General features: G+C 35.4%; 3 protein-coding genes and 1 long non-coding RNA gene across 4 annotated transcripts; all 4 read left to right on the top strand.

Annotated features, from left to right (window-relative positions):
- Nucleotides 1-717: 717 nt before the first annotated feature.
- Nucleotides 718-1,375, top strand: LOC124455144. The gene is made up of 3 exons (XR_006951726.1): nucleotides 718-756; nucleotides 827-1,022; nucleotides 1,142-1,375. It is a non-coding gene; the product is annotated as an uncharacterized LOC124455144 (long non-coding RNA).
- Nucleotides 1,376-3,418: 2,043 nt separating this feature from the next.
- On the top strand, nucleotides 3,419-4,401 carry LOC124455246. The gene is made up of 3 exons (XM_047005937.1): nucleotides 3,419-3,521; nucleotides 3,884-3,961; nucleotides 4,268-4,401. The coding sequence occupies exons 1-3, from the start codon at nucleotides 3,419-3,421 to the stop codon at nucleotides 4,399-4,401; spliced, it is 315 nt and encodes a 104-aa protein (XP_046861893.1).
- A 207-nt stretch (nucleotides 4,402-4,608) lies between these two features.
- LOC124455247 lies at nucleotides 4,609-7,865 on the top strand. The gene is made up of 10 exons (XM_047005938.1): nucleotides 4,609-4,626; nucleotides 4,815-4,925; nucleotides 5,212-5,447; nucleotides 5,650-5,783; nucleotides 5,908-6,004; nucleotides 6,266-6,618; nucleotides 6,750-6,865; nucleotides 7,049-7,140; nucleotides 7,224-7,344; nucleotides 7,417-7,865. Exons 2-10 carry the CDS (start codon nucleotides 4,901-4,903, stop codon nucleotides 7,725-7,727), a joined length of 1,485 nt encoding a protein of 494 aa, XP_046861894.1. The 5' UTR covers nucleotides 4,609-4,626; nucleotides 4,815-4,900; the 3' UTR covers nucleotides 7,728-7,865.
- A 3,069-nt stretch (nucleotides 7,866-10,934) lies between these two features.
- LOC124455248 lies at nucleotides 10,935-11,640 on the top strand. The gene is made up of 2 exons (XM_047005939.1): nucleotides 10,935-11,225; nucleotides 11,294-11,640. Exons 1-2 carry the CDS (start codon nucleotides 11,078-11,080, stop codon nucleotides 11,638-11,640), a joined length of 495 nt encoding a protein of 164 aa, XP_046861895.1. The 5' UTR covers nucleotides 10,935-11,077.
- The last annotated feature ends 1,434 nt before the right edge of the window (nucleotides 11,641-13,074 follow it).

A 13,074-nucleotide genomic window follows, 5' to 3' on the forward strand; every position in this document is an offset into this window, starting at 1 on the left:
GCAGAAAAAGGTTTCTTTTTTTCGTTTCCCGAAAACAAGCGCATGCGAGATATTTGGATTGAAAAAATCCGACGCAAAAATTGGAAGCAACAAAGAGCTCAAAATTGTGCTCGCAACATTTCGAGAGTTCGTGCTTCGTGCAAAATTTTGAAGTGATGCAATCAGTAGGATGGACAGCAGGACGGCTTCGCCTTAAGGAGGATGCTGTACCCACGATTTTTTAATACTCTGTGGAACCCACAAGTGTAGCATCTAAAAGGAAGCAGCCAACAAATGTTAGAACTGCATTTGAGAAGAGACGAAGGCAAGAGGTGAATATTATAGTTATAGTTAGCAATATTTGTTTACATTTATCAAAAACTAAGCTATATAGCATTACCAAATTGAAGACAATTTTATAATTTTAGATTATTGACGACGTTCTTGCAGAAAATGACGACTTTCTTGTAGACGACGACCACGATGTGTCGACATCGGCTCGAAATGTTTGCACAAACAAATGTTTACCTCAAAGGAAGTTTGTCTAAGATGAATGATGCCAAAATATATGTAGACAGCGAAACACAAACATATACAGTGGTAACTAATTCAGACTAATGTCGTTTGATCTTTTCTTTGTTATTTTAACTCATAAAAAATTCCTTAACGTACCTTAGAAGCGCAATGTGAAATGCCAAGCAGCCATAACAATCCGTCCGCAAAAACACGTAAGGTCAAGAACCACTCAAACAAAAGTGCAAAATATGACAAGTAGAGGTATAGACTTTCCATTCCGGCCGTTTTGATTTTTGTGAAAAATTCAGCAATACGATAATTTTATGCTAAGGTACGGAGGTTGAGTTCATTTCAACATAAAATCGCAGCACACAGACGACGTCATGTGATATTGAACATTTTGAGGATAGCGCTGTATGGTCTGATACAGAAAGCACGTCGACGATGAGCAATAGCAACAATGGATCAGACTCTCAATGTTGAAATGAGTTAAGCGAAAATGAAGAATCCGACAATGACAATGCAACGTTACTTAGTACCAACTATCCAGTCACCTGACTATTCTTTACATTGCTTTTCTCTGTTATGTTTCTCAGAACGTTACGTTTATCTCTCTCTGATTCTGATGGTAATTTTTATGTTATAGGGAAGACGTTCAAAATGAGAGAAAATACATAGTGTTTGATAGTTGCCTGAGACAGTTAGTGAGTCAATGCCCATGTTGTGGTGAAAGCTGTTCCATTGTGACGAAAACGACTAGTAGTATGGTTAACGTACTAGCAAAATGTCATTGTGGTTATGTTCGAGACTAGAATAGCCAACCTCTGCATGAGCGAATGCCTTTGGGTAACTTCGTCTTTGCTGCCAGCATTTTGTTTAGTGGTAGTAGCCCCAGCAAAGTTCTTCAATTCCTTCGTCACTCAGGCATACAATTTCTGTCAGAGCGCACATATAGCAATATTCAAACAGCGTATTTGATACCCAGTGTTTCAAATGTTTGGCATATGAACCAAAAGCATCTTCTAGAATCAATCAGAGAAAGGAACATTAACCTTGGAGGAGATGGAAGATGTGATTCGCCTGGATATTGTGCCAAGTATGGGTCATATAGCTGTATGGATTTGGAATCTAACAACATTTTAGACACACAACTTGTTCAGGTAACAATTCTTCAACAACTGTACATAAAACATGGTTAGAATACTCACATAATTATGTTACATAGTCCAATGAAGTGACAAACTTTGGAGCTATGGAACTTGAGGGATTAAAGAGATGTCTGGAAAAGCTTGATGAAAGTGGGATGAAGGTGAAGTCAATGACCACAGACAGACATGCTCAAATCAAATCCTACATGTCAAAACAAAGACCAAAAATCGAGCACTACTTTGATGTAGGGCATGTAGCAAAAGGTATAGATTGTCATAACAAACCAACCTTTTACACATTTCATCAATAATCAAATTCCAACAGGAATCAAAAAGAAAATTTTGGCAGCATCAAAAAAAAGTGGTTGCAAATTATTGTCGGATTGGGCCCAATCAATTTCCAACATACCATGCATGTATGTAATCAATTTACGCACCAAGACAAGCGTTAAGTTTCAATTTCTGACTGGATAACTGCGAAAAAATGAAGAAATGTGGTTGAAATCAGCATATACAAAAAGTTACTCGACTTTGGGCTAAAATAAATTTTCTTAATTTCAGCTAAACAACCTCACAGACCTTGCTAACGAATGGATCAAGATGAAAATTCTGAATTGGCCGTTTATTTAATTTCGTCGATATCTTACTGTTAAATGGATTTTTTTTATGAAATTATAAGAACAATGCGCATGATAATCATTTTCAATTCTACAATCTTTCAATTTTTACAGAATGAAATATATTTTTATTTTTGGGTGAGTTAGACCACAGTAGCATGTGTTAAAATCATACTTGCTTTAAACTTACTCATACTACTAGATTTTGAGAGCAATCAGCAATTTCCTTGCCTCTCGGTGAAAATAATCAATGTATTGTGGAACACAGTTTTATAACTGTCATTATATGAAATGCCTGATTTTGTGTCACCGTTTGAAGTTTCACTATCAAATATTAGTTCTACCTCAGTCACAAGTTATAATATCTGTCATAAATATTAGAGAATTGCTTCTGCACAAAATATGCAGATACAAAGTTATGGAGAAAAATATAACCATCTCTAACATTGTCACAGATATTACGAGTGGCGTAACAAAGTGTTGATGAGTTTGAAATGCATTTGTCAAAACAAGTGCATGGTAACGACCAACTGTATCTTTCAGCACAGATTTTGAAATAAATATTATGCTTAGTAACAATTTAATAGAAAAATCATCTGCGCGTGCACTCGAGCATGCACAGTCCACTCGACTAATTGTCCATAGTCATAGCAACGACTAACTGGTCAAATAGCTCACTTAGTCGCAAATTATCAAAGAAATCATCTGAGCATGCGTGGTAATGATGTCAATCATACGACAACTTTCGTAATACTTCATATAGTAGGTGTCAACTGGCGTGGGAGCTTGGTGCGATTAAGTATGCCAACACAGTCTCAAGTTTAAATAGATGAATAGCATCAATTGACAAAACGGCTTAAATAGATAATAATCATCAATCCAAGGGAAACTCCGTAACTATCCAAATTCAATACGTTTTGCGCACCCGCGAAAAGTTAACATGGCGGAAAAACGACCAAAACGTAAGAATTCACCATATTATAGATATTGCTGTTCAAAAGGAATGGAATCATTGTGTATTAAATTAGGCAAATTTTAACTACAATTAAGCTATTATTTATTCTACCTTGATATACAGCGTGTAAAAGAAGAAATCCGAGACTCTGGAGAAAGTTCTGAATGATGGTTTAGCCTTGTTGGCGAAAGAAAAGGATCAAAATGTCGGGGAAAAAGCCTTCTCATTTTCGCTTAGTGCAAGTTGGTTTTAAGAGGTTGACACACACGCCTTACCGCTGCCGTCAAGGATCAATTAAGCAAAATGGTAATGTTAATATTTAGTATTTATATTAAAATTTACTATCTTCAGTAGTATGTTGAGATTGTTCTTGTTTGCAATTTTATGCTAAATAATATGTAGTATGCGTGTGTAACTACATCATGCTATGAAATTTTGTACTTGAAATATTGACTGTACAATTTTGCTGCTTTAAATCATATATGGCTCAAACAATTTTGTCCAGTGTCCTTAGCAGATTTGACTATTTAGTTTCTTATGGGTAAGCAGAAAGACAACTGAGTAAACTGTCATTACATTACCATGCATGGTTGTACCTAAAACTGTTACAGGTCAATGTTGTTTAAGTTAGGTACTGTATAAGAAATTGCATTGTAAATTTATATTAGATAACCAGCAGTATGATAGCTCTGTGGCTGATGACTTTCAAGTAAATGATGAGCACAAGCAAACAGACGTTGATATTGGTAAGCATCAATGTATGTGTATAATACTAAGTTAAATGTAATAGATTTGTCTAATGATTGCTCATGCTTGAAATGCTTTTAGTAAAAGTAATAATTGCATTTGAAATCAATAATTGCAATAATTTGTTGAAATGCATGTATGTAGCTCTATCCACTTTGATATTGAGCACCTTTATTTGAAATTGTCTTAGATCATATACCGTCTCATTTAATCAGAAATTGTCCACAACAAGCTCACTCAGCTAACAATTTTTAATTTCTTTACTGGTTAAATATTTTATAATATAAGTCATTATTGTTTTGTAGAGCTAGAGAATCTTATATTTGAATGCAGAGGACTTTTGGCTTCAGAGAAAGAGGATGCCAAGAAATGGTCTGATCGCATGGAAGAGCTTCATTCTCTTTGGGAAAATAATAGATCTACCATATTGAAACCTTGATCCAATGTGAATCAGTTGATAAAGGCACACCATGCTTCAATTGGGGAATCTCCAGGCTTGATAAAGTGTCATCAGTGTGGTAGTAACTGGCCAGTCTGTGTTGAATGTGATAGGAAAATTCATGAAAGAAAGCCATTCCATGATAGACATGGGTGGATGGGTAATCATTTCAGACCACTTCAGCCATCACATTCATTGGATAAAATGGACAAATAATTGAAGTTGGTATGTCATGTAAATATGGTAAAAGTATGTTAAATGTCATATGCACTATGCTAACTGATGTCAAAATCAACCTACATATGTAGCTACTTATAGGTATATAATTTGGGGTGATATAATTCTATTATTTATACAAAAAAAGGTTTTATCTCCCAGTCTAATGATGAAAATTTATTATATTTGTTTCTTAGATTGCTATGTTTCTTTGCATCCTGTCCAAAAGTTTTGTCATGGCTGCTCTAGAAAATCAACCTTTCACTCCGTGCCCAGTAAGGACATGATGACTATTTGTACAACACAAGGTAATGTACAAAGTATTTTATACTTGCAATGTTGAACATGCAAAATTTTGTGTTTGCTCCAATAAAATGTAATCTTATTGAACCGACAACTGTTGACATTAATCTTTAAACATTTTTTATTTCCTTCTTCATCAGTGTTGTGAAGGACTACTATATAATTTACTCATTAATTTACTGTAGTATTCTTCTTACATACTGTAATAGTTACATGTATACAGTAAACTGCCATCCTATGTACATAATGTCTTTTTAGTTATCATGTTTATTAATCTTTTTCTATTGTTAGGTCGCTTTGACATAAACAGTACATCATTCAAGTGTGTTTCTTGTTCAGCATTCTTGATGCCGACACTTGCAGATATTCTTGGTAATGGCTACTGGCCAGCAAATCCAAAGTCTTTAAATGTGTTATTTTCACAGGATTTACTTCTGCTGTGGAACACAATGCAAAAGAGAATGCCAGGTTGTTCTGAGTCCAGTTTTATTAGATCATTGGAAGACATAAGTGTTTCAAAAGGAAGGGTGCGTACATAAATACTTTGTGTGTATGCCACATTACTAAGTGTAAACTCTCAGCATTGTACATAGTTTTTTTTGTGTAAAGCAATTACCATTGTCACTAGTGTTATGGAAAACATCCAAATTCATGAAAAAATGTATATGTATGTGTGGCAAAAGTCTACAATTTTTTTCTATGTGATTTCTACTTTCTTTCAATTTTTAGTTTGGATCAATAAATCCACGAACGTTCACAAAAGCCTTTCGAGAATGGAAATATTTTAATTATGAGGTGGAAAAAGCCCAGGAAAAGAGTGGATGTTTTGTCCTAGTTGCTCATCCAACCAACACTCCTGTCATGTAGATGGCAACATGAAGTTATACCGATATAAACATTCAGGAAGGTATTATGTCAAACTCTGTAATTTTTACACATTCTAAGGAGCCTTTCATAATGTAAACTCTTGTTTTCTCTCTTTTATAGAGAACAAAGTCAGTCTTACTATGGAGATCTTTTTATTTCTTCGAATGAACATGTTTCAGAGCATATTAGAAAGGTTTATTCCACTCCCCAAGTTCGGGTAATTTGGAGGTCATGCTTTGCACTGATGTTGAAATGTTTTGTACAGTTCAGTACAATACACCATTACATGAGTAAAGTTCTTTTCATTATAACTCAATACTTATTGATAATGATATTTATTCATTATTATTGGTTTTGCATTTTGGCTATTGTATTCATTGTAATAAATAATAAAATCGACAGTTTAGCCTTTTCTGAATCAATATATAAATGTTCGTTTTTCCACGATCATGGTTCGAATTTGAATCTTGTGTTACAGAACTTTTCTGATGACGGGAAATGTGGTGAAAGTAATTGGCGAGCTGCTGGAAATAAAGGAAAACGAAAGAGTCGTCTAGACGAAACAGGACTGGAAATTGCAGGTTGCCGGCATGCAATTGCTCAGTGGGCTGTAAACATGTTTCGCGGAGAGATTTATGGCTACTCTAATTACATCCATGTTCACAAAATGATTCCAAACAATGTTAAATACATTTGGCAAGATATCATATGTAAATATTGGAAGTGGGCAGTGAAGGCATCAAAGTCGGATGAGTCAAATGCTCACGAAATAAAACCTGCTTTATCTGTGATGCATGCCAAAGCACATAATTGGACATGCCAGGTACACTGGTATCATGTGTTTTTATAATGAATGCTGGCTGTGTACTTATACGTATATCGATGTTCACTCTCAGTATTGTCTACTCAGACATTAATGAATTTCTTATAAACAAGAATTTCCAAACTCGTCTTATTTTAAGGTATTGTGGGAGGACGGTGGCAAAAGGTTCTGCATATTCCACAGGAGAGGAAGTTGAGCAGATTAATAGTTACCTTTCGAGACTGGCCAACACTACAAAGTACATGTTACCCGAGTGTAAGTGTTACTTAAAATAAGTTTATAAAATATGTTTAATTATATTGTAGACTTTATTTGTTGGATAGAACGATTATCCATATAACGTAGCTATCGTCCACGTTGGTCTCAAGTTACTGGAACATTTTTTATGGTTTTCAATTGATGTGTCATGCTATGTATGTGCTTTTTTGACAATTTTAGCAAGAGAAGAACTCATAACTGAACATGCTCTTGCGTGGAATAAACGGAAAATATGTGATCTGTCCAGCTCCCTCTGCAAGAGATATGCAAAGGTTGCTTCTCAAAAAGTATTTTATACATGCGGCCAAATAACGCTACTAACAGCCGTCATCCTGATAAGTTATTTTCTTTTTAGTATATAGAAGCTCAAGAAAATACAAGGAAAGAACTTGATGAAATGGTTTCTGGCGTAAATCTCTCTCCGAACCACGTTGATTTCTTGCAGTGGAAGAGTGAAGTTCAAAGTATTGCAAAAGGTAACCGGGTTTTACTTGCTGGCATAATTTAATACGACTGTGCAGTATATCATTTTTTTTCTGTTTCTGTAGAAATGGAAAGCTCCTTCTTCACGTATTTAGCCGAAGAAGAGGAATTGTACGTTTTGAGCTCCTCTTTAACCGATACCTCTTTATTGACATCAAATGTAAACATCTCGTGTGTTGAGACTGAAGACTATCTTTCTGCCCTGTCAAAAAAGATAATTCAAAGATACTCCACCGTTGAGGATAAACGTATAAGTGTCGGCATCAAGAATGCTGAACAAGAAACACACTTGAATGATGTACTGTTTATGTCAAAGCGACCTAACAATAGAAAAAGATTAATAAACATGATAACTAAAAAGACATTATGTACATAGGATGGCAGTTTACTGTATACATGTAACTATTACAGTATGTAAGAAGAATACTACAGTAAATTAATGAGTAAATTATATAGTAGTCCTTCACAACACTGATGAAGAAGGAAATAAAAAATGTTTAAAGATTAATGTCAACAGTTGTCGGTTCAATAAGATTACATTTTATTGGAGCAAACACAAAATTTTGCATGTTCAACATTGCAAGTATAAAATACTTTGTACATTACCTTGTGTTGTACAAATAGTCATCATGTCCTTACTGGGCACGGAGTGAAAGGTTGATTTTCTAGAGCAGCCATGACAAAACTTTTGGACAGGATGCAAAGAAACATAGCAATCTAAGAAACAAATATAATAAATTTTCATCATTAGACTGGGAGATAAAACCTTTTTTTGTATAAATAATAGAATTATATCACCCCAAATTATATACCTATAAGTAGCTACATATGTAGGTTGATTTTGACATCAGTTAGCATAGTGCATATGACATTTAACATACTTTTACCATATTTACATGACATACCAACTTCAATTATTTGTCCATTTTATCCAATGAATGTGATGGCTGAAGTGGTCTGAAATGATTACCCATCCACCCATGTCTATCATGGAATGGCTTTCTTTCATGAATTTTCCTATCACATTCAACACAGACTGGCCAGTTACTACCACACTGATGACACTTTATCAAGCCTGGAGATTCCCTACAATTGAAGCATGGTGTGCCTTTATCAACTGATTCACATTGGATCAAGGTTTCAATATGGTAGATCTATTATTTTCCCAAAGAGAATGAAGCTCTTCCATGCGATCAGACCATTTCTTGGCATCCTCTTTCTCTGAAGCCAAAAGTCCTCTGCATTCAAATATAAGATTCTCTAGCTCTACAAACAATAATGACTTATATTATAAAATATTTAACCAGTAAAGAAATTAAAATTGTTAGCTGAGTGAGCTTGTTGTGGACAATTTCTGATTAAATGAGACGGTATATGATCTAAGACAATTTCAAATAAAGGTGCTCAATATCAAAGTGGATAGAGCTACATACATGCATTTCAACAAATTATTGCAATTATTGATTTCAAATGCAATTATTACTTTTACCAAAAGCATTTCAAGCATGAGCAATCATTAGACAAATCTATTACATTTAACTTAATATTATACACATACATTGATGCTTACCAATATCAACGTCTGTTTGCTTGTGCTCATCATTTACTTGAAAGTCATCAGCCACAGAGCTATCATACTGCTGGTTATCTAATATAAATTTACAATGCAATTTCTTATACAGTACCTAACTTAAACAACATTGACCTGTAACAGTTTTAGGTACAACCATGCATGGTAATGTAATGACAGTTTACTCAGTTGTCTTTCTGCTTACCCATAAGAAACTAAATAGTCAAATCTGCTAAGGACACTGGACAAAATTGTTTGAGCCATATATGATTTAAAGCAGCAAAATTGTACAGTCAATATTTCAAGTACAAAATTTCATAGCATGATGTAGTTACACACGCATACTACATATTATTTAGCATAAAATTGCAAACAAGAACAACAATCTCAACATACTACTGAAGATAGTAAATTTTAATATAAATACTAAATATCAACATTACCATTTTGCTAATTGATCCTTGACGGCAGCGGTAAGGCGTGTGGGTCAACCTCTTACAACCAACTTGCACTATGCAAAATGAGAAGCTTTTCCCCGACATTTTGATCCTTTTTCTTTCGCCAACAAGGCTAAACCATCATTCAGAACTTTCTCCAGAGTCTCGGATTTCTTCTTTTACACGCTGTATATCAAGGTAGAATAAATAATAACTTAATTGTAGTTAAAATTTGCCTAATTTAATACACAATGATACAATGATTCCATTCCTTTTGAACAGCAATATCTATAATATGGTGAATTCTTACGTTTTCATCTGATGCGCGATATATTTTTTGCTACTTTGGCTAGCAATATTGTGATACATCACACAACATCACACTATCACACTCGAATGACGTAATGTCCGCAGAGTCGCATTCGTCTTTCTCCCGAAAATACTCGATGAAAACTCCTCACTGACAATTTACACCCGTTTCGCTCATTCTAAATGGGTATTACTCAGAGTTCTAAATTTTAAAATGCGGAAGATAGCCAATTTAGATTGCTTTCTGTGCTATCTAAAGCCCGAGACACACTGTCGCTGTCGCTTGGTCGTTACGGTGAAACGACAGAGCGACGAAGCGACACGAAAAATGATGACAGACACACTGTCGCTAGCGCAACAGGCAAAGCGACTTGATTTTAAGCACGTACCAGTCCCCTAGAGAATTTTAGCGGAAATACGAATTTGGCGGTTCATTTCAGTATGGCGTCGAACCAGAACTTACGAGATATATTAATAGCAATTGTTTTAAACGAGTTGGACGAGGAAGAAAACAAACAAAACCGACGGGTAGTTCGTAAGAGGCGCTGCTGGGTGAGAGATATCAACCGACGACAACGCGAACAAGGTGACTTTGGAAACTTAGTTCAAGAATTGAGGAATGACGAAGAACAATTCTTTATTTACTTCAGAATGAATCAAATGACCTTTGATTTCCTTTTGAGCTTAGTTGGTCCTTCATTAAGAAGGCAAAATACTCATTTGCGTCAGTCAGTTTCACCAGGAGAAAGGCTAGCCATCACTTTGCGTAGACTGGCAACAGGAGATTCGCCTCAGTCAGTGGCCTTTGCATATCGTCGTGGTTTAAGTACAGTTCGCAGCATAATATACGATACATGTGAGGTTTTGTGGTCTGTACTTATGCCAATGTATTTAAAAGCACCATCGAGTGCATTAGAATGGCAGGGTATTGAGCAAGGGTGAGTTTCTATCTCATTATCATGTTGATTTATTGCACGGAGTGAGTTCCTGAGCTTGAAACAAAGTTTCTTTACTGTTTGTGACCTAGTTTTTCAATTGAAATCGATTCTCTACTGTCTGGAATTTTCCAAATTGTATTGGTGCTTTGGATGGGAAACATATTGCAATTCAGGCTCCTAGAAACTCTGGCTCAGCATTCTTCAATTACAAAAAGTTTCATTCCATTGTGCTGATGGCAATGTGTGATGCCCATTATCAGTTTGTGTATGTTGATGTTGGAGAATCTGGCGGTGGAGTGACTCTGGAGTCTTGAAAATACAACATTTGGATCAGCATTCCTAAATGGTATGCACATGTAATTGATCTTAAAATGCAAAACATATATATTTTGTATATATACATAAAGTGCAATTTTTTAAAGGAAAAGTCCAGTTACCAGACCCCAGACCTCTGATAAATGATGGCAAGAAGATGCCATATTGCATTGTTGGGGATGAGGCTTTTCCATTGAAGACATGGATTATGCGACCATATCCTGGTAAATCTTTGGACTGTGTAGCAAAAAAAGTATTCAATTACAGATTATCAAGAGCTAGAAGGACAATTGAAAATACATTTGGTAAACTCAAATAAAAACATTGTTGTATATATCAATACTTCATAATTTGATTATGTCAATATCTGTAGGCATCATGGTTTCCAAGTGGAGAATCTTGAAAACTGCTATTGTTGCTGAGCCAAACAACATGGTCAAATTGACTAAAGCTATATGTGTTCTTCACAACTTTCTGCGAAAGCAATCTGCAGCAAGTTACACACCTCCTGGCTCCACAGATACAGTGGATGAAAATGGCCAAATAAATGAAGGGAGTTGGAGAGCTGAGATGGAAAAAGCTACTCTTCAACCCATTGCTCAGAGCTCTAGAAACCAAACAAAAGCAGCTCTTAGAGTAAGAGAAGATTTTGCATGTTATTTTATGTCATCTGAAGGAGAGTTATCTTGGCAAGTGGATTATGTCCTTCGTACATCATAACATAAATAGAATATTTGGAAAAGAGTCGGTTTATTTTGTTAGTTTTTTTTTTATTTGAAAATAATGATTGTAACAGAAACACTTAAAAAACCTCAAACTAATTTTCTGGAAACTCCAGCTTAAAAAGAACATCCTGAATCTCCTTCTTGGCTTTAGCCCTAGCATATGGAGTAGGTAGCTTCCTAATTTGCTCAGCAACACTCTTTCCGAAAAAGTCATATTCATCTTGACTCTCTGGCTCTTCAACTTGTTTTTTGTGAAGAGTTTCTAGATACCCAATCAACTTTGTTTGATATGGTGACATGTCTTCAGCCTTCCTCTCCTTGCATCGTACAATTTCAGATGTGCTGGACAAATTTGTTGATTGGCTTGATGAACTGTCAGCAAGCACACTCTCAGCTATCTCCTCAGAGTCTTCCTGGATTTGAGAAGACGTAAGTTGGTCTTCCACAGGGATAACAACATTCGAGATTGTCCTATGAATAAAATGATCAATTACTCATAGAAATAGCTTATTTTGCCTACATTGTTATTAGAAAGTCATAGTGTAATTTCAAAATTACATACTGGCGTCGTTTTGCGAAATCATCCAGCCAGGTCAAAATAGACCAAAACTCCCAGTTTGGTGTTGAGGAAGCAGGAGCACCAGATTTGATAGCTGCATCATGCTTCTTTTTGCATCGCCTATATGTGTCTCGCAAATTTTTCATTTTATCTTTTAGTTCGTTTGCTTAATAAGAGAAAAATAAATATTTATTTGACTGGGTCAGACGATACTGACAAAAAATATTGTGAGATAAGAAAACATGTTTTGCGAAATGACTATTTACCTGAGAAATCAAAACCGATTGCACGCATTTCTTCGGCTATCTTTTTCCAGATATTTGCCTTCAATTTTTCATCTTTATAGTCTTTTAAAGACATGTCGTAAAGAGCAGGATACGCGCGAAAAGAATTTATAAGTGCTTCTTCTAGTGACGCCATTTTGAAAATTTGTCCTAGCGACACAGCGATTTCATGTGCTCCAGCGAATTCGCTGGCTGTGTTGAAACCATTGAGCTCTAAAAGACCTGGAGGGGCAAAGGGGCCTGGACCCCGTGGTCAAAAACATGGCGGTAATGGCGGATTTTGGTTGTCAAAACTTCCACTTTGAGAAAAATTTTTAACATTCGCTCCCTCCCGAATGCGGATCTCTATTCCTGCGTATATAAAAACAACCAGCGAAAACAACCACGATACTGTAAGCATAAAATATTGAAAATAATGCTTCAGGTTTTTGTGAAATAGACACACACATTTAAATGAGGTAAATCTACTGTAAAATAACGTATATTTTGTCAAGTAATGCTTTAGCTATATTAGAAATAAATATCAAACGGCATTCTTTAAACTGTCAATGTGTTGTTAAGCAATGCATAATCCCATGCGCATTAC

This window comes from Xenia sp. Carnegie-2017, unplaced genomic scaffold (assembly GCF_021976095.1).
Source record: "Xenia sp. Carnegie-2017 unplaced genomic scaffold, XeniaSp_v1 HiC_scaffold_30, whole genome shotgun sequence".
Lineage (NCBI taxonomy): Eukaryota > Metazoa > Cnidaria > Anthozoa > Malacalcyonacea > Xeniidae > Xenia > Xenia sp. Carnegie-2017.

Excerpts from the sequence above, each read along its gene's own strand:
- LOC124455246 (XM_047005937.1), top strand. The coding sequence starts at position 3,419 with ATGTCGGGGAAAAAGCCTTCTCATTTTCGCTTAGTGCAAGTTGGTTTT. Across the intron at positions 3,522-3,883 it reads AGGATCAATTAAGCAAAATG|ATAACCAGCAGTATGATAGC; the intron begins GTAATGTTAATA and ends AATTTATATTAG. Across the intron at positions 3,962-4,267 it reads GCAAACAGACGTTGATATTG|AGCTAGAGAATCTTATATTT; the intron begins GTAAGCATCAAT and ends ATTGTTTTGTAG.
- LOC124455248 (XM_047005939.1), top strand. The coding sequence starts at position 11,078 with ATGCCATATTGCATTGTTGGGGATGAGGCTTTTCCATTGAAGACATGG. Across the intron at positions 11,226-11,293 it reads GACAATTGAAAATACATTTG|GCATCATGGTTTCCAAGTGG; the intron begins GTAAACTCAAAT and ends CAATATCTGTAG.
- LOC124455247 (XM_047005938.1), top strand. The coding sequence starts at position 4,901 with ATGATGACTATTTGTACAACACAAG. Across the intron at positions 4,926-5,211 it reads GACTATTTGTACAACACAAG|GTCGCTTTGACATAAACAGT; the intron begins GTAATGTACAAA and ends TTCTATTGTTAG. Across the intron at positions 7,141-7,223 it reads TCTGCAAGAGATATGCAAAG|TATATAGAAGCTCAAGAAAA; the intron begins GTTGCTTCTCAA and ends TTTTCTTTTTAG.